General features: G+C 49.3%; 1 protein-coding gene across 3 annotated transcripts; it reads right to left on the bottom strand.

Annotated features, from left to right (window-relative positions):
* Nucleotides 1–2,310: 2,310 nt before the first annotated feature.
* LOC101678183 (paired immunoglobulin-like type 2 receptor beta) lies at nucleotides 2,311–14,416 on the bottom strand. 3 transcript variants are annotated; one of them, XM_045075054.1, is made up of 4 exons: nucleotides 13,487–14,019; nucleotides 12,558–12,944; nucleotides 5,986–6,183; nucleotides 2,311–2,758 (listed from the first exon to the last, which is right to left on the bottom strand). In XM_045075054.1, the coding sequence occupies exons 1-4, from the start codon at nucleotides 13,581–13,583 to the stop codon at nucleotides 2,754–2,756; spliced, it is 687 nt and encodes a 228-aa protein (XP_044930989.1). In that variant the 5' UTR covers nucleotides 13,584–14,019; the 3' UTR covers nucleotides 2,311–2,753. The 3 variants fall into 3 exon arrangements, with proteins under 3 accessions (XP_044930989.1, XP_044930987.1, XP_044930988.1); XM_045075052.1 differs by lacking the exon at nucleotides 2,311–2,758 and adding an exon at nucleotides 3,391–3,773 and having other exon boundaries at nucleotides 13,487–14,416; XM_045075053.1 differs by lacking the exon at nucleotides 2,311–2,758 and adding an exon at nucleotides 3,391–3,773 and having other exon boundaries at nucleotides 13,272–14,066.
* Nucleotides 14,417–20,262: the final 5,846 nt, after the last annotated feature.

The raw sequence follows: 20,262 nt of genomic DNA, 5'->3' as shown, positions 1-20,262 counted from the left end.
AGCAGGCCTCCTACCAAGAAGGAGCGTGATGTGGGACTCCATCCCAGCACCCTGGGATCACGGTCTGAGCCGAAGGCTGACGCTTGACGACTGAGCCACCCAGGCATCCCGATATCTTTCTCACTTATGGCTGATTAATATTTCATTGTGTATATACGTTACCAGACTCGTTACCAGATTTGGGTCCTTGAACCCAGCTACAATAGAAACCAAGGCTGGACCCCAAATTTAAAGGTACAGGCAAGGCTTTCGTGGGGCAACAGCCGCTGCTGAAGGGAGACACATCACGACTAAGGTGTCACCTCTGGGCATGTTTTTAGGATTAAAATGAGAAGGAGAGTCAATGAAAAAGTCAATGAGAAGTCAAATTTGGCGACCATCTGTCTGGCATCATTTTGGGAAAAATGGCCTTGGCTTGAAAATAACCAGGCCTCCAATATCCTGACAGTCTTCTTTACCTGGTAGCCCTTCTGAATATCCCCTTTGTCCTCACCCATCACCGAGTCCACCCCAACTCTGCCTTTAAAAACTCTGCCTGTGGGCACCTGGGTGGCTCAGTGGGTTAAGCCGCTGCCTTCGGCTCAGGTCATGATCTCAGGGTCCTGGGATCGAGTCCTGCATTGGGCTCTCTGCTCAGCAGGGAGCCTGCTTCCTCCTCTCTCTCTCTCTCTCATTCTCTGCCTGCCTCTCTGCCTACTTGTGATATCTCTCTGTCAAATAAATAATAAAATCTTTATTAAAAAATGTTTTAAAAAAAACGCAAGAAACTGTGACTGTAATCTGGTTCGGGGTCCAAGTCCCTACTCCGCTGTGTCGGGTATACTAGGGCCCAAACTTAAGCTTGTCAAATAAACCCTCCTGTGATGATATCGGTGTTGGCTCCTTGGTGGTCTATGGACGCGAAAACTCGGGCGTATCACTTGTAACCTATTCCCTGCATTATCCACGTAGCAGTAGATACGCTGGCGTTGGTCATGTTTTTGTGTAACGTCCTCTCCCCACTGTGTCCCTTGAGAGCAGAAACTGAGAAAAATGTTTCTCTGAATGCTCCAGAACTTGGTGTTTTGTCTCTACCACCATGTGACAAACACTGCTCATTTCCTGACTTCTCTGGGCATCTGTTCCCTGTGGCCCAGCTCTGACTCCTTGCCCAGAACATCAGTGTCTGACCCTGCCCAGCCTCTGGAGAAGCTCCAGTATCCTGTCTGCTCTGCAAACACAGGGGCACCACTCAAAGTCCTCCCCGATCCCGTCCTCCTACGGGAAGCTCCAGGTGTCTTGCCAGGGGGCTTTGGGGCAGGGATCCCAGGGTAGGATGAGAGTCGATGGGTCAAAGCTATAGGAGGGAGAAAAAAATAATCGGGCTAAAAACAAGAAGTTCCCCAAAGCAAGCAACCAGCTTGTCTGAGGACAAAGAAGCTAGAATGATGCCCAAGGGCCCGACCCCATCAGCACATCCCTTTTGTGGGTCCCATGGTGGGGGTGGGGGAGGGGAGGGGGGAAGAAGGGCTGGAAGCCAAGGAACCCCGGCCTCAGGAGGCTGGAAGTGAACTCCCTGACGGTGACGCCTCCAGTGACCTGGACCTGGAGCAGTTCCTGGAAGATGTTGGGACAGAGCCAGAGCAGCTGGAGAAGCCGTGGGGTGGAGATGCCGCCGGGGACTTCACCTTGGCCTTCTTCGAGGAATAGCTGTGTGCACCTGGCTCCCTGCGGCTCTCTCGCCCCTTCCGTGCCGGCAGCAGGGGGCGGCCCTCAGAGGGTCCCTGAGAAGCTGCTGAGTGTGGGGCTTGGTCAGGGGCTACAGGCTACAGGTCAACTGGCCGAAGTCCTAGCTGTGCAGTTCCCGTGTTAATAAAGCAGGTTCCCGCTCTCCGCAGCTGGTCTCTAACCCCGGGCTTCCCTTCTGCTTCCCTCCCTCCCCTCCGCTCCCAGGGCACGTCCCTGTGTCTGTGGGAGGCTGGCACAGTCTGAGGGATCGGGGAAGGCCGGGACACCTGAGTCCTGGGAGAAGGCCGTCGTCGGGGAGGGCAGGTCTGGGTTCAGACCGCGGCTCAGCCACTTACTAGGCGCGTGGCCTGGAGAAAAGCGCTAACCCCTGTGGTCCTGTTCACGGTTCGGGTGAGCGCATCCAGTCCGGGCACAGCATGTTGGAGGCGCCTAAACGAGGTGGTGCACTGGGCAAGTGCGTGCTCGTTCTGATCGGAGGGGAAGGGGAATGGGCAGAGGAGGGGCAGCCCCTGGCTTCTGGGCTGGCTACCAGGGTCTGGGTTTATTGTGTCCCGCCCCGAGGCAGTCACCCAACTCCAGTACTGGGGGAGGGATCTGGGGTGTGACCTTTTATTATAATTCATTCGTGGTGAGAAGGAGAAGACAGAAATGGAAGGAGCCATCAGTTTTCTCCTTAGATGCCTTCGGGCAAATTCCACCAGCCTTTTCAATCTCCTGGGCAAGGGCTGGGAAGGTGGAGAGGGGGTGGAGCAGATGGCTCTGTCTCTCTGTGGTCCTTGGAGGCCTTCCACACCCACTGGCTTCTGAGTCTGCCCGTCTGGCCGGGGTCATTATCAGAGGCTGTGACCCGCTGGGCAGCTCAGTCTAAGGCATCATCCTCCAGTCCCACTCGTCAGGCCTTTACGAGAGAATATAGGGTCTCCTCCTGCGGGACCTCCTTGGGATGGAGGCGGGGAGGTGCTGTAGGTGGCGAGGAGCTGGGTAAGGTGAGGGAGGCATAGAGGCTGGGGTTGTCGTCCTGGGCTTCATCCTGGCGAGAAGGAAGAAGGGGGTGAGACCGTGGACGGGGAGGGGCAGCTGTTTCTCTCCTGCCTTGTGAGCCTCATGGCTGGGACCCGGGTCTGAGCTGCGGCCCGTTCCTCTCCCCCCTCCGCCCCTGAACCCCTCCAGTCTCCCCACCAGCCTCTTCCTTCCTCATCATCCAGAGTCTCTCTGAGGCGTTTCCCAAGAATTGGCCCCTGCATCACAGACATGCCCTCCACCACCCAACACCATCTAGGAGGTCCCACCATCCTCGGAGACATCCCTCTGGACACAGGGGACTCCTACTCCAAGACCCTCTGTCCCACCATACCCTTTTTTTTTTTTTAATCCCTGGGACTGAGAACTCTGCAATATTAAACGCCAGCATCATTTTTCTGCTACAACTTTCTTTCCTTCCAGCTTTCTCCTGTTATCATCCTGCTGGCTATGCCTGCGCTTTGACCCCGTGAACTTTGTCCCTTAATAATCCACTTTCTTTCCGGCTGTCCAAGCTCCCTGCTGACCCTCTCCTCTGCATTCCCCCTCTCACGAGCTCCTTGACCTGTCCTGTTCCCCTGTCCTTAGGCCACACTTAGCTGACACATCTCTAATTCCAGATGAGGCCTATGACAGCGGACGCTCTTTGCTTACCCAATTTCCATTTATTTCTTTCTACTCAGTTACAGAACCTTGGTTTTATTTGGGGTGGCAGCGTGCTCCCCTACTGACAGATGTGGGGAATATGACTGCATCCTCGCCAATATGATTCAAGGGGAAGTTGTGGATACGATTTTCAGGAAGACTGAGTAAAGGACAAACAGCCGCAGCATGGTCTTTTTGTCCTTTCTTCCTTCCTCCTGTTTCCTGCCTGGATTCAGAAATGATGGCTGGACTCCAAGCAGCCATCTTGGATCACGAGGCAACCTTCAGGACAGAAGCCAGTAGCTAGGACAGTGAGCAGGAAGCTAGAAGCCTGAGTGCCCGAGGACAGCAGCCTCTGCCATCCGCCTTCTCATCCTTTTCTGTGAGGGGAAACAAGGAACTCTGTCTTAGGTAAGCCCTGGTACTTTTCTTCTGTGGTGCCAGCAGGGGAACATAACTTCTAACCAACATTTTCTAGAAGTTTCTACACCTGCATGGGGGAGACATGATCATGCACAGTGATGCTTTTACAGAGCTCTGGCTTCTCATCTGGGTGGAATCCTGAAATACCATCTTCTGTTCCCTCAGTGACTGTCACAGCTCTTCCTCTCCGACCCTCAGCCTCACTCTAGAGGCAGCCATTGTGACTTTTCCTCTGCAGAACGAAGAGCAATTTGTATATGTTGAGTTTGTCAACATTTTTCTTCATGGCTTTTAGGTTTTACGTCATACTTAGGGAGGCCATCTGCACTGCATGGACATGAGATGGTCTCACGTGTTCTCCTCGAGTACTGGGGTTATTTTTCCCCTCATTTAACTCTTTGGTTGATCTCGGTGGAAGTTATTTTGGTGTGAGTTATGATTTAATATTATTTTCCCCAGATGGCCGCTCACTCATTCCAGCACCATGTACTGAATGACTCTCATCCTTCCCCATTGATTAGAAATGCTGCTGATTAACTTATTAAATTCTGAATATATTTTGATCTGTTTCATCCTGCCTATTTTGGGGCTTTTCGCTTTTCGGATACTGGTTTATCTGTGTTTCCATAGGACTGGATCGAATCATTTCAATCATTACAGCTTAAAATTGCAGGTGCTAATGCTCATATGGTCCTTATTCTGTGCCGGGATCTAGTCGCGATGCGTTACATGTGATTGTCATGACAACCCCGGGGGGAGTGTAATTACTCTTCTCGTTTCACCGACGGGTGAGCTGGGGCAGAGAGTAATGGTACCATTGCACCGGCGTTTCCGCAGCCAGGACCTGACTGCAGCCGTCCGGACTCTGTGCTCCTCACTCTGTGCTTTAGTATCTCCCGCAGCTCACCTCCTCTCGCTGGAAGTTTTCTTCAGAGGAATTTTAGATCAATACTGGAGGCTGGTGGGGTGTAAATGATGAACGCCTCTAGCCCTGTCCTCTTGAGCTATAGATGCGGACACCCACACTGCTCAGGGACATCTCTCCGAGGAGGCCACACAGGCACCTCTCCAACATACCCCAGACTAAGGAACCATCGTCCTCCCCCAAACATGGTCTTGACCTCCGTGTTCTCTAATTTGCTTGGTGGTTTCCCCAGGACTCTTTCACCCGAGTTCTTCCCACTCCCTCACCTCTACGCCAGCCCAGTCCCTCAGTCTTACTGGTTTTCCTTCCTTTTTTCTTTCTCTCTCTTTTTTAAAAACTGTTTTCCTTCTTAAACTGTTCCAGGATCTGGCTCTTTCCCTCCACCCACTGCCACTGCATTAGACTGGCACCGCCTCTGGCCCCTCCAGCACAGACTGATGGATCCGGAAGGCAGAGCTGAGGTGGCCACTACCCTGCTTCACGTTGCCTCTGGGATCAGAGGCTCTTGCGAGTCATTTACAAGGTTCTCTTCTCCCATTGCCAGCCTCCTCCACAGCACTGAGCTACCTACAGTTTCTTCATTGACTTCCTGCCCCTGTATGGATAGTGACCTTTTCACCACCCTCACATTGTACAGGGTCACTTCCTATGGGAAGTCCACCTTGATTCCCCTCCTTTCTCCAGACCTACACAGCTCTTTGCAAGTGAGGCAAAGAGCTCTCCTGCCTCCAGCTCTGAGCTCCTGGAAAGCAGGACTTATGCTTTATTTCCATTTGTTATCTCCAGTCACCCTGCTCCAGGGCGTGGAGCACTGGTTCTCAAACTTGGTCACGCGCACAAAAACACCTGACTTTAAAAATGCAGATTCCAGGGCACCTGGGTGGCTCAGTGGTTCAAGGCCTCTGCCTTCAGCTGGGGTTATGATCCTGGGGTCCTGGGATGGAGCCTGGAATTGGGCTCTTGGCTGAGCGGGGAGCCTGCTTCCCCCTCTCTCTCTGCCTGCTGCTCTGCCTAGTGGTGATCTCTGTCAAATCAATAAATAAAATCTTTAAAAAAAATAAATAAGTCCTATTAAAAACATAAAATTAAAAATACTAAAAATGCAAATTCCGAAGCCCAGACCTCAAGCCCAGCAGGGAGCTGCATTTTTCAAAGTAGAATGACCTGGGGTTATTCTGATGCAGGTGGTTCTGAGAAACACTCAGTAGGGAAGTTTGGTGGGACCATGGCCCTGAACAACTTACCTTTGCTCCTCTTCCATCTGAGGTAGAGTATCAGTCCCAAAATTGCAATTTTGAGCACAATGTCAGCCAGTGTAACTATGACCATAGGTCCTACACCCATTGAAGGTGCTGAGCTCCAATTGCCTTCCAAGGCACCACTGCTGGGGGCAGTGATCATGGGGGCATCGGTCGTGGGGGCCGTGGTGGTCATCTCGAGAGCTGAAAAGACATGAGAATTTAGCAGATTCTCCCCTGGAGGACTGGAGGTTTCTGGGTGAAACCATCATATCTTGTTCCCTACTTTGGGGAACACTGGGGGTGGGGACCACTCTCTGAAGCTCTCACACAGGGAGCAGGTAATGAATCCACATCACCCAGCATAGATGCTGATTGTACCTCCCATCAGTGGTGTGACCTCAGAACCTCATTTCATCGCCAACAAATAGGGATCCCTAAACTCTAGCCTCAGGCACAGCAGAGGTAATCCTCAGGGCTGGGAGATTCCCAGAGAGGCCAAGACCCCATGTCCCTGTCCCCTTGGAGGCCAATGTACAGAAGCCACGCTGACTAGAGCCTGGGAGAAAGTACTTATCTGCTACTGGGCTGGGAGAAAGTGCTTGTCAGCTACTGGGCTGTAGGATCTGTTAGGATTTCTGGATCCTTTGGGGTTTCCATAAGAGAGATTTCCCAGAGAAGAATCTCCTGATTTCTTGCCCCTCATGGGATGGGGGACACCAGCTGGGTTGCCTGAGAACTGGGAGGCATCTAAGGGGGCTGGGTGTTTAGGGTCTCATCAGTTCACCAGATCTCCAGTTTTAAGGACTGATCCCTTGCCCCCAGTATGCCTGGGGTAGTGCCCCCAAAGTCCCTCTGGTCCATCCTTTCTGGAAAGCAAATCTCCAGTCTGCTGGGTGGGTAGGGGACCCAGAGGTTTCCCTGCTTCTTAAATAGATTCTGGCCCAATCCTCCAGCTTTCTGACGCTCTTGCACTCCCACTGTCAGGCGTTCCGGGGCCATCCTTGCTGAACCGTCAGGGGATTTTGTAGTTAAAAAAGTGCCTTTCTGGGACGCCTGGGTGGCTCAGTTGGTTAAGCAGCTGCCTTCGGCTCAGGTCATGATCCCAGCGTCCTGGGATCGAGTCCCACATCGGGCTCCTTGCTCCGCAGGGAGCCTGCTTCTCCCTCTGCCTCTGCCTGCCATTCTGTCTGCCTGTGCTCACTCTCTCCCCCTCTCTCTCTCTGATAAATAAATAAAATCTTTAAAAAAAAAAAAAAGTGCCTTTCTTCCGGGTCTCCCCACTGCTGGTTTAGGGCTAAGCTCCCCTGGTCTCCTAGGCCAGGTAATTAGGCTATGTGTTTCTAGCTTCCCAAATACTGATTTTGACCACATGACTCGCATATTTTTTTTGTCCTTGGGCATTTTGTCTTAAAATTCCCTTTGCTAGAAAAGATCAAACTTTTTAAAAATCCTCTTTGCTAAAAGAGGTCACTCTTTGCAGATGACATGATACAATATGTGGAAAACCCAAAAGACTCCACTCCAAATCTGCTCGAATTTGTACAGCAATTTAGTAAAGTGTCAGGATATAAAATCAATGCACAGAAATCAGTTGCATTTCTTTACACGAACAAGACAGAAGAAAGAGAAACTAAGGAGTCAATCCCATTTACAACTGCACCCCAAACCACAAGATACCTAGGAATAAACCTAACCAAAGAGGCAAAGAATCTGTACTCAGAGAACTATAAGTACTCATGAAAGAAACCGAGGAAGACACAAAGAAATGGAAAAATGTTCCATGCTCATGGGTTGGAAGAACAAACACTGTGAAAATGTCTATGATACCTAGCACAATCCACACATTCAATGCAATCCCTATCAAAATCCCTTCCAATTTTTTCAAAGAAATGGAACAAAGAATCCTAAAATTTATAGGGAATCAGAAAAGACCTCGAATAGCCAAAGGAATATTGAAAAAGAAAGCCAAAGTTGGTGACATCACAATCCCAGACTTCAAGCTCTATTCCAAAGCTGTCATCATCAAGACAGTATGGTACTGGCACAAAAACAGACACGTAGACCAATGGAACAGAATAGAGAGCCCAGAAATGGACGCTCAACTAATCTTCGACAAAGCAGGAAAGAATGAGCCTCTTCAACAAATGGTGTTGGGAAAATTGGACAGCCAGATGCAGAAAAATGAAATTGGACCATTTCCTTACACCACACACGAAAATAGACTCAAAATGGACGAAGGACCTCTATGTGAGAAAGAAATCCATCAAAACACTTGAGGAGAACACGGGCAGCAACCTCCTTGACCTCAGGGGCAGCAACTTCTTCCTAGGAACATTGCCAGAGGCAAGGGAAGCAAGGGCACAAATGAACTATTGGGACTTCATCCAGATCAAAAGCTTTTGCACAACAAAGGAAACAGTTAACAAAACCAGAAGACAACTGACAGAATGGGAGAAGACATTTGCAAATGACCTATCCAATAAAGGGCTAGTATCCCAAAATCTATAAAGAGCTTAGCAAACTCAACACCCAAAAAACAAATAATGCAATCAAGAAATGGACAGACGACTTGAACAGACATTTCTGCAAAGAAGACATCCAGATGGCCAACAGACCCATGAAAAAGTGCTCCACGTCCCTCGGCATCAGGGAAATACAAATCAAAACCACAATGAGATACCGCCTCACACCAGTCAGAATGGCTAAAATTAACAAGTCAGGAAATGACAGATGCTGGCGAGCATGTGGAGAAAGGGGAACCCTCCTACACTGTTGGTGGGAATGCAAGCTGGTGCAGCCACTCTGGAAAACAGCACGGAGTTTCCTCCAAAAGTTGAAAATAGAGCTACCCTACGACCCAGCAGTTGCACTACTGCGTATTCACCCTAAAGATACAAGCGTAGTGATCCAAAGGGGTATGTGCGCCCGAATGTTTATAGCAGCAATGTCCATGATAGCCAAACTACGGAAAGAACCTAGATGTCCATCAACAGATGAATGGATAAAGAAAAGGTCGTATATATGTACAACGGAATACTATGCAGCCATCAAAAGAAATGAAATCTTGCCATTGCGACATCGTGGATGGAACTAGAGGTATCATGCTTAGCGAAATAAGTCAATCGGAGAAAGACAATTATCATGTGATCTCCCTGATATGAAGATGTGGAGATGCAACGTGGGAGCTTGGGGGGTTGGAAAAGAATAAATGAAAAAAGATGGGATAGGGAGGGAGACAAACCATAAGAGACTCTTCTCAAAACAAAATGAGGGGGGCTGGGGGAAGGGGGGTAGAGAGAGGGTGGTAGGGTTATGGACATTCGGGAGGGTATCTGCTATGGTGAGTGCTTTGAAGTATGTAAACCTGGCCATTCACAGACCTGTACCCTTGGGGCTAATAATACATTATATGTCTATTAAAAAATAAAAATTAAAAAAAAATTCCCTTTGCTGTCATTTTAGTAGAGTTTGGTAGGAAGGAAAGGTAAACATGCATATCACCCAGCATTTGGCCTGAATTTATGTAATGTTTTCTAGTGAAAAATATAGAAAATGAACATTCAAAAAATAATGTTGCATATTAGTTAAAAAAAAAATAGAGGATTTAGAGGAAAGCGTCTTGTGAGATGTTTACATGGTCCGTGGAAGAACACTGCTGAGGTTCCCGAGGGATATAAAATAGCGGCCATTCTGGTCGGAGGATTGGACTCACACTGATTTCCGCTTCTGTCAATTGCCTTGTAGGTTTAATGCAAGTCTGGTTTTAAAAATACCTCTAAGTGTTTTCTTCAGAACTTGGTGAGCTTATTCTAATATTCATGTGACACAATAGACCAAAACAATAGTGAGGTTTTTAGGGAAGTAACGTGGTTCTGATGGACATAGACTTACCAGCCACTGAACTGTGACAAGTTACAATCCCTAGAACCGTGTTGGTAGCGACAAGAGAAAAGACAGGGAAATGGGGTTGACAGATCAGAAGTGGGTGCTCTCCTACAAAAAGGCCAGGCCTATGAGTCAACGGAGAAGAGAAAAAAAGATTCTATAAATCTAGCTGGGACGATTGATTTGTTTCTCGCTATGAAGATCAATGTAGTTCTTGAGCTCACACCATATAGCAAAAGAAATCCTCACTAGATCAGTGAGTTTTCCTGCCAAAAGAAAGCATACAAAAATCAGAAGAATATAAAGTATTTTCAGCTTCTAGTGGAATACCGGATTTTGGCCTAAGACATAAAAAGGAATTTACAGAGGAGAATACAGTGAGATTTGGATACAAAAAGAAAACATCTGTATGTAAAAAGCATGGTTAAGCCAAGCACAGACTTCTCAGTTCTATTTGCTGCCAATTTCCCTTAGGGGGATGTTTTTGTGTGGTGATAGTTCACTTAGGTAAAGACTTCTCTTTTTATTACTTCCATGTATTTTAAAAAATTATGAGCATGAATATCCAATTAATTGTACTAACTGAAAAAATTAATTTATTGATGAAAAACTCATAGCGAATGTGACTGAAACTGAGAAATGAGAAGAGTTAGGAGAATTAAGGAAGGAAGAGGAGGAGGGTCTGAGAAGAGCCCAAATCTCCCCAAAATGGCCACTTAAGGGAAGATGCAGGAAGTGCCCGAAATATAAACCCAAGGCTGTCTGGCCTAATTCAGTCGTGAGCCATTTTCTGTTTGCTCTAAAACCAGCGCAGTGGTCCTGTGGGGCAGTGGTTACCAGGGCTGGGGACACAGACAGTGTCCTTCCGGCCAGGAGCAGTGATGTATAGTTTGGAACTGATGAGGGAGCACGAGGCTGGCTGAAGACAAAGCAAAAGCTGGCGCCTTGTACCCCCCCCCTCCATCGGCTCCCCCTCAGTCCTATGTGTAGCATCCCTCAGGCAGCCCTGACTGCCCTGAACAATAAGCAAATAGTCAACTTGCAGAGCTCACAATCCTGCTAGACAGGAGTCTCCCTTGGCTTACAAATGTCCTAAATCTCACTAACAAAGACGGTAGCTAGCAGGACTGTGACATCCCACCAAAAAGTCTCCCAACTGTCTTAATGTTAATGGCTGGTCTAAAGACAACATTGATCAAGCTGCAAGGGCAAGGCCTCCGGTAGGCCTCTGACATCCTGGCACCTTGTAGGCCCTCTTTAGCATGAAAAAACTCCGTTGAAACCCCCCTTCCCCTCCCCTTCCCCCAACCACAGGGTACAGAACCTGCCACCCCTCACAACCCCGGGGCAGCAGCTCTTCCTGCCCACGGGTCCTGTCCCCATGCTTTAATAAGCCACCATTTTGCACCAAAGATGTCTCAAGAATTCTTTCTTGGTCATCGGCTCCGGACCTCAGCCCACCGAACCTCACCTAGGTTCTAGAACTTCATCAGAACTGCTAGCGCGAGTAGCTGTTAAAAGCAAACCTACGGTTTTTCATTTTTAAGGAAGTCTACAGACAGCGCACCCCCCAGTGCCTGCTCCTGGGGGAGATGCCCTCCCCACTGCTGTGGGGATAAACCCAGGTTCAAGTTCCCACGGGCTGCTGAGTTACATGGAGGATCTAGTAATGTAGAGGATCCCATTATTCATGAACAATAGGTCAAGGCAATGATAGCCTCAGGTCAGCTGGTGAGGCTGAGCAGTTACTGTTCAAGTGGAGGCTCCGGGGTTAAGCTGGGTTCAAGTCCCACCTGCACTAAGATGGTGGCTTTGGGAAGGTCCTTAGGCTGTTTGAGCCTCAGTGTCCCTATCTGTAGCAGGAAGACGACAGCAGTACCTGCTGTTACTGTAGGGCCATGGGGCAGGTTAACTACGGTGACACATATGAAGCTGTTCATCCCACAGGGCACACTGAGCGGGAGCGGCTGTACTTGTGCCTCTCAAAGGCCAGCACGGAGGGGCGAGATCAGAGGGGACAGCGGGGACAGGACAGGCAGAGGCGGGGACCAGGGATGGGGGAGCAAGGAGGGTAAGGAGGACGGAGGCAGGGGAAGGGGGAGATGGGGAAGGAGAGGAGGGATGGGGCTGGGCGGGGAGCACTGCGGTCTGGGTTCTGAGGAGCAGAGCAGGAGGAAGTGGGGGATCGGGAAAACAGGGCATGGGGCGTCACCAGGGGACCGGGCTCTCGGGTGGGTCATCTCTGGGCATCTGCTGGGTGCGCTGGGCTGGGCCCATGGCTCTGGGGAGACGCAAGACTGGGGCTGGCTGGGGCTGCGCACGTGGACGCATGACAAAGGGAAGGCGGCCCACATCCTGGATGGATGGGGGCAGGGCAGGGAGGAGCTGGAGCCCCCGCTTAGGGCAGGAAGGGAGGGAAACTGGGCAGCCCAGAAGGTGCTGAGGCTGGGGGCGTGGGGCTGGGTCTGGGGGGAGCCGTGAGGGGGTGGCGGGAGGGCAGCCCGGGCCTGGGGACATGGCGGAGAAAGAGTCAAGTCGGCAGAGGGCTGGGGAGGAGGTGGTGTGGGAGAGGAGTTTGAGTGAAGGGCGCCCAGGAAGAGGGGGGCCTGGGCCAGGCCTGGGGGACGCGGCGCCATGGCCTTTAGGAGCCTCAGGGCGAGCGTGGTGGCTGCCGGGGCAGCTGGACTCACCGGGGGTGATGGTGACTTTGGTGCCGTTGAGGGCCTGCCACACCTTCGTGCCACATCTTAATGTTTCCACTTGGATCCGGTAAAAGTACAAATTCCCATCCTTCTCCTGCAGGTTCCATATCTGCAGGGAGCCCGACCTTTGACCCTTTGGCAATTCAAGGGAGATCCGGTTCCTGTAGTCCTTATGGATGAAAGGCTGAGTACTGTTGTAGATGACCGGCCCATGGAAGTGTGTCCGTGTCAAGGCTACACTCACTCTGGGATCCGGGGCTAACTCCAAGTCGTGATAGAAGGAGAAAGGGATGCGGACGGAGCCACCCTCGGGGGCTGAGAGGCGGTCTGGTTGGTTGATTCCGTAGTTAGTTGTATCACACTTTGCTGATCTACCTGCAGGAGCGGGGAGAGGAGAGACTTGAAGCCACGGGGAGAGATGAAGACAATAAGCCCAGCCCTTCTGACACCCTCCCCGACAGGCAGTAGTGGGACAGATGGTAGGATTGGCTCCCTGGCCTGGGTGTTCCCCTCGCCCGGCATGGGGTAGGGAGGAGGGTGAAGGGTTGGGGCTGACCAGCACTATGGGACCAGCCCGTCACTTGCTGGGGCTGGGAGGCCTGGCAGTTCCCCCAGCAGACCCCCTGTCCAGCTGCCCAGCCACAGCCCTTGCTGGGGACTCATTGGGCCTCGGAACAGAGCCGGGGTGTCCCGGACACTCACCGGCCTGCAGACGTGACGGCAGCAGCAGCAGAGACAGCAGCAGGAACAGACCCATTGTCTCACTCTCCTCCCTGGGGAGGAGATTTCAGCAGCTCTGTCAAAGCCAGAGGGAGGCCCTAGGAGGTGCCTCCTTGGGGAGTCAGGAGACACCCAGAGAGTGAGGATCAGGCCCCTTCAGAAGAGCAAGGGAGGGTGCGAGCCTTCCCCAAACTCACCCGTCTCCAGAGTGACCAGCACTTTCTTTATCAATCTGGTTTCTTCTTTTCTTATATTGCAAAAGTGCTTCCTTGTGGTCAGAGCACAGAGAGCCATGAGGCCCCTGCCTCTATCTTCCTGCAAAGGGCCATGTTTCTGACCTTGGCCATGTGTGGCCTCTCCTCTTCTGCCTCCGCTCCTGGCCACTGCCAGCACCTCTACATCTCCTTAGGAGTCCGTCTTAACTGTTCCTGGCAGGGAAGGGGCGTGAGCAGATTCAGCTCCAGGTCTGCCAGCGAGAGGACAGGCAGCCAGGAGTCTCTGAGAAGAGAGAAGGAGGAGGGAACCACTGGTGTTGAGATGCCCTCGACCTCCAGCCCCAGCACCAGGAACACCCACTTGCTCTCGGTCCCTGTCCTTCCTGGCCTTGGTTCCCCTTCAGCCCCTCCCCTGCTGTCCTGTGCAGAACCCAGGCCTACCAGACCCCTTCCCTGCCCTGATCAGATCCTTTTGGGCAATCTCACACCCTCCCTTTGGTTAAGAGGCTGGGTGGGCCTTCTGGAGGCCATTCCTTGACCCCCCAGGATGCAAGACCATATCTGTAGGTCCTTCTGTTCTCTACTCTAGGTGAGGAGACCAAGGCTCAGAGGAGACCTGCCCTAGGTTTTATGAGTCTAAGGTAGGAGGCCCATGACCGATACTCTAGACTTGCTGAGTCCACAGAGCATTCTGCTCCTTCTGGATGCTTCTGTCTGGTTGTCCCACAAAACCTCTGGGCCTCAGCTCCTGAGAGCAGAGTTCTGGAGGGTGACTCTCTGGAGGCTATAGTTTTCTAATGCTCCTCAGGTGATTCCCTCCAGAGCTGGGAGAGTCCTGACTCATCCAAAGCTTTCCTTGACTAGGAGGGATATTAGGCCCAGAGCAACAGAGTCACCCTGGTGACAGTCTCTGGACCACCTGCAAAGGAGCACACTGCCAGCTTGTGCCTGGTGGCAGTTGTGGGTGAGAGCGTTGGGTTGGGACCTTTGCTGACTCACTGGGCAGGTTCTAGGAGGCTCTGCTCCCTCCCTCCCCACGATGAGGTTGGCATTGGCTTACTGCGTAGACGGTGATGGTGGAAGAGCATGATTTCATCACAGGAAGTGGCCTCCTCCTCTGGCAGTGGAAGCAATGAGAGGGACCAGTCATCAGCCTTGAGTAGTGGCTCTACTCATGGAGGGGGTTTCTGAGAGCAGGAGGAGGGCCTGGAGTTCTGATTCATAGATAGGCCGATCCTAAATATAGCTTTTCAGCCCAGAGGGTGATCATATGGGAGGGGTCAGAAGCGGAGAGAGAGAGAGAGAGAGAGAGAGAGAGAGAGCGCAAAGGCTATGAGTGGTGGGCCACATTTTGAAAATATCACCTCAGAGCTTCTCCCCAATTCTCCCAAGTTTCTGTTCTCCCCTCCTCACTGGCCACATCTATCACTACCGCAGTCCCTTCTTACTCCAGGGTACCTCACCCTGCTCCTGCTTCCCCCCCCCCCAGACCAGGAATAAGACAAATATGCCTGGTCTCACTACCTCCATTTATTGTGATGGAGGTTGTAGCCCTTACTGTCTTGCAGTAAGGCAAGACAAAGAGGCAAAAGTGTTCTGTGTTTTCTAGATTTTGTAATTATGTACTTGGCATTCATTCATCCAAGTCAATTTATTAATTAAAAAAAAAACTTATCTGCACTCTTGATGCTCTGACACATGAGTCCTTGCTGACTGGGGAGAGATGGCCCCTCCTAGGGCTAGCCTGTTCTTAAAGCAAAGGGCATTCCTAGGGCATTTCTAGTTCCTATGCTAACTAAATAATCCAGGGCCCATCCTCTAAACCACCTCCTTTATCTAACTCTCACACACCAAGTCACTATTTCCTCTGCCCTGACTCAATCCTGTGCCAGGTGCCAGAGAACTTGAGGTAGTACTTGTAGCCCAAAGCCCACGAGAATTAGTCAAACTAGCCAATCCTAAGCTGTTTCCCCTTCCTTGCTTATCTTGCCAGGGGAAAACAAACTAAAGGCTATGGTCTGTGTGTTTTCCGTGGTCTTGCTTCTACCTCCTCTAGTGCTTCCCCAGGTCGCCCTCTGTGGCATGGCATTTTCATTCTCTGCAGGAAATGTGAGTTCTAAAAACCTTCTTTCACTGTTATTACCTGCTCTGTGTCAACACTCAGTCACCTGTTCAAATTAAAACCCTGTGAGTATAAGAATCAAGCCCAACCTCCCCCAAGGAATTGAGCCAAAAGGAATCCAGATTGGAAGGAAAGAAGGAAAAGCTCTTCATTTATAGATGACGTGATTGTATGTGTTGAAGATCCAATGAAATGGACAAAAAAAGCTACTAGAGCTGTAAGTGATTTAAGCAAGGTCACAGGATACAAGAGCAATACATGAAAATCTATTCTTTTGCTATATACTAATGAAAAAAATGGAAGTTAAATGAAAATGGCACCACTTACAATAGCTTCAAAATATGAAACACTTAGAAATATATACAAGAGAAGATGTGTAAGATATGAACACAAAAATATAACATGTTACTGAGAGAAATTAAAGATTAATGAATGGAGATGTCATACATATGTATGAACAGTATTCAATACCGTTCAGATGTCAATTCTCCCCCCATTCATATGTACATAGAACACAATCCCAACCAAATCTCAGCAGGCTCTTTTGTTGAAATTGGCAAGTCAATTCTAAAATTCCTATAGAAATTCAAAGTAGTTAGAATGGCTAAAAACTGAAAATGAAGAACAAAGTTTACACTACCTGACTTTAACACTTAGTATAAAGCTACTGTAATCAAAATGTATTGATGTCAAGACAGAGAAATAGATCAATGGAACAGAACAGAGTAAAGAAAGAGATCCACAATTCTGGGGTCAGTTTATTTCTAACAAAGATGCATACGCAATTCAGTGGAGAAATCAGTCTTTTGAATAACTGGAAATTTACATTTAAAAATGAACTTCAATTCATATTTTGCACTATCTACAAAAATTAACTCAAAATGAATCATCAGTCTAAATGGAAGTCCTAAATTATTTAAGTCAAGAAACAAAAAAAAAACGAGAAAATCTTTGTGACTTTGGGTTAGGTACAGATTTCTTAGATTCAACACCGCAAGTATTAAAGAAAATATTGACAAATTGGAGCCCCTCAAAGTGAAATCTGTTCTTCAAAAGATGCTGTCAAGAAAATGAAAGGAGACACTACACACTGGGAGATACTGGCAAATATTGGCAAATCATGTAACTCACAAAGGATCTGTATCCCAAATATACAAAGAACCCTCAACATTTGTGAAAAAAAATTCCAATTGAAAACATGAGCTAAAGATTTGAAGAGACACTTTGTCAAAGAAAACATACAGCTCACAACATTAGTCATTAGGGAAATGTGAATGAAAACCACAGTGAGATCAGATCACATATCTGTTAAATGGCTCAGACTGAAAGACCAGCCAATGCTAAGTGTTGACAAGGAAGTGGAGCAACTGGGGGTGTTATCCACTGCTGGTGGGAATGCACAGAGGTGCAAATATTCAGCCATTCCTTACAAAGTTAGACCTACTTCACATCCACACACATGTACCTCATGTCACAGTATAGACCAGCCGCATGTGGGAACTTGTGAAAATGAAGTCTTGGGCCCCACTCCAGACTGTTGAAGTTTGAGAACCACTGCCCTGGGGCAAGGATATGGACATGGAAGACGAGTCTTGTGTTTACCTTTCCTTTTCAGTCCAATCCTGTGAGATAAAGGAATTTTTTCTTTTTAAGGTTTTTACTTGCGGTCTCTGGAGAAAAGGAATACTTTGGTCTGAGCAAAAGTCACTGTTTCTCGGTACAAACTGGAGAATGTCGTTTCTGAAGGCAGAGACGGGGATCATCTCTGCTTGTGGGATGGGACGCGGCCGGATTAATGAATTGCTTAGGAAAGCCGATTCAAAAGGAAAGGCGGATGGGGCGCCTGGCTGGCTCAGTCGGTTAAGCTTCTGCCTTTGGCTCAGGTCATGATCTCAGGGTCCTGGGATCAGCCCGGAGCCCCCCATCCGGCTCCCTGCTCAGCGGGATGTCTGCTTCTCCGTCTCCCACTACCCCTGCTTGTGTTCCCTCTCTCACTGTCTCTGACAAATAAACAAAAATCTACCAAAAAAAAAAAAAAAGTAAAGGTGGAGATGATACCAAAACAGGCGGCGTTACTCAGAGTTGGGCTTCCTGTAACAAAGCAGGGCCCACGACCTCGGGTGGGATGTGGGGCCCATTCTCCCTCCTACCCTGGCCTGAGCCCCAGGCGCATCTGCTGTACCCAGTTTGACCGACAGACGCCCCCTTGTGCTCAGCCAATGGGAGCAGCGTCTGGATCCTGTTGGGGGGCGGGGAGATGCGGTCACGTGGGGACGCCTGGGGTCCCTAAGGCCAGAAGGGCAGCGCCCTGCAGGTTGTGGTCAGGTTCCCTCTGGGCCCAATCACCTCCCTTCTGGATGGTGGGTTTGCGCCTATCGGTTGGGTGAGACCCGGGTCAGAGCACAACCACAGCCCCATGCCTTATGGAGACTGTTTGCCCAATAAGATCTCTCTGCCCTGAGGAGTCTACCATCCTCATACAGAGCTGAGAAATATGTTTTTACACAAATAAAAGTTAGCAAAACAAAGTCAACAGTACTGATTATTATTACAAGATCCTGGATGATCTGTTTTAGGTTGACAATATTTGCAGGACGCTAAAGATGTGGAATTTCAAGTATTACACATTTATGTCGTAAAAATTATCTTTTCTCTCAGTAAAAGCACTGAATATGTTGTTATCAGCAATATTCCAAATAACGTATTTTTTTTTTTTATCGACAGCAATGCCAAATTAACAACATTCCTTTGTCTAAGAACACCAATAGGTCTTGGGAAAAGTCTATCACACGGCTAACCCAAGAAACACTCCTTTTAATTTTTTGAATTAAAATATAATTGACATATAGTACTGTATTAGCTTCAGGTACACAACATAATGATTTGATATTTTTATTATTTCAAACGATCATCACAATACGTCTCGTTGACTTTCTCTGTGTGTTACAATCTCATTGGCCACCTGTGTGTGGCCAGGCTCAACTACATGGCCTTTGCTCTATAAAAGTTAGTCTGTGGGGTGCCTGGGTGGCTCAGTGGGTTAAAGCCTGTGCCTTTGGCTCAGGTAATGATCCCATCGTCCTGGGATCGAGTCCCCCATCGGGCTCTCTGCTCGGCAGGGAGCCTGCTTCCCCCTCTCTCTCTCTGCCTGCCTCTCTGCCTGCTTGTGATCTCTGCCTGTCAAATAAATAAATACATTTTAAAATAAAATAAAATAAAAGTTAGTCTGTGAGGATGGGAGGGGTCGCCCTCTCTGTAAGAGGCGGCCCCAACCGGTTGGTTTGATTCTCCATGCTTGGTGGGAAATAAAGCTTTGCTTGACCTTCACTTTGTATCAGTCTCACTCCTTTGATCACGGACCCTAACATTTGGGGGCTCATCCGGGATCAAACGACCAGACTGAGCCAGCATCAGAGGTACGATCTCAAGATTTTATTCTGTGAGATCCAGTCTGTCTGTGTGGTTGCAGAGCTCCAGGGTATAGCCCACTGGAGAGAAGTTGGATGCAGCATTGCTCCCTAGGGCTGGAGTGGATGCGGGGATGCCCCATCCCTCCTCCGGTAGATCGCCAGGGGGTTCGAGTCCCCCTAGGTGGTCGGGAGACTGAGAAAATCCCCACCAGTGGGTTTTGGCAGGGGACCAAGAAAATCCCCACCGGCTGTTGGGTCTGCGGTTGTCTGTCTTGTCTTTTTGCTGTCTGTTGTGTTGCTTGTTATATTTATAGGGGACCAAGAAAATCCCCACTGTCGAATGTTTGTAGGGGACCAAGAAAATCCCCACCAGCAGGAGGTTCTGGGTAAGGGCCGCAGGGTCTGCGGTTGTCTCTGTCTTGTCTTTTTGTTGTCTGTTGTGTTTGAAGAAATGGGGTAAGCAGAGTAGGGGGACTCTGACTTTCATCTCTCCATTCCTCCAAATAGATGTGGGGCTTCTCCCTTACTTATTTCTTGGTTAATGGCTATAACTGGAGACAACTGTGGTTAGTCTAACTCGAGACAGAGACTTTAAGGAATATTCCCAAGCAGCTGCCAAAACTCTCTTTGTTTTGGGGAAATTTCTTGCCTTCTCTGGCCCGATGTGGACTGCCTAGCCCCTCCCCCTTGCTGGTGGGAAAGCATGGCGTCTGCTCCTCTGTTGGAGCTGATGAGCTCTCAACCTGGTAACCCTTTCTCTGCCTTCTGGTGGCACTTTGTTCTTCTGTCTCCCCCTTCTGTTTCTGCCCCAACTTGGCTGCGGCCTGCATAACTGGCCTCTAGACCATTCTCGGTGTTTCCTGCACCACGACTCCTTCCCTCTTCACTCTCAAGGAGCAAGAAGAGCACCCCCTAGACCTAACACCCCCCACTCCAGACCTTCCCACCATGTCTCAGGTAAACATTCAAAGTGGAGTGGGCCCAGGTGGAATGTAAATCAGTATTTGAACTAAGTTAAGTTTGTTGGTTTAATTAGGATGAACATGTCTTTTGAGTTAACAGCAGTAAATGTGAAACTTCAATCAAAGTTTATTGAGGGTCAAATAAGCTTGTGTCATTTGTTGACATCTGTCAGCAAAGAGATGACTAAAACTAATGGTTAATTGTCTGTCTCAAAGTTTTAATGGTTAATTGTTAAAGGAGCTTTCAGAGTCTTTGGTAACCTG

Source organism: Mustela putorius, unplaced genomic scaffold, assembly GCF_011764305.1.
Source record: "Mustela putorius furo isolate JIRA1106 unplaced genomic scaffold, ASM1176430v1.1 tig00000139_pilon_pilon_pilon, whole genome shotgun sequence".
NCBI classification, from domain to species: Eukaryota; Metazoa; Chordata; class Mammalia; order Carnivora; family Mustelidae; genus Mustela; species Mustela putorius.
Note: the sequence above shows the minus strand (reverse complement) of the source record. Positions and strands in the feature narration are given on the sequence as shown.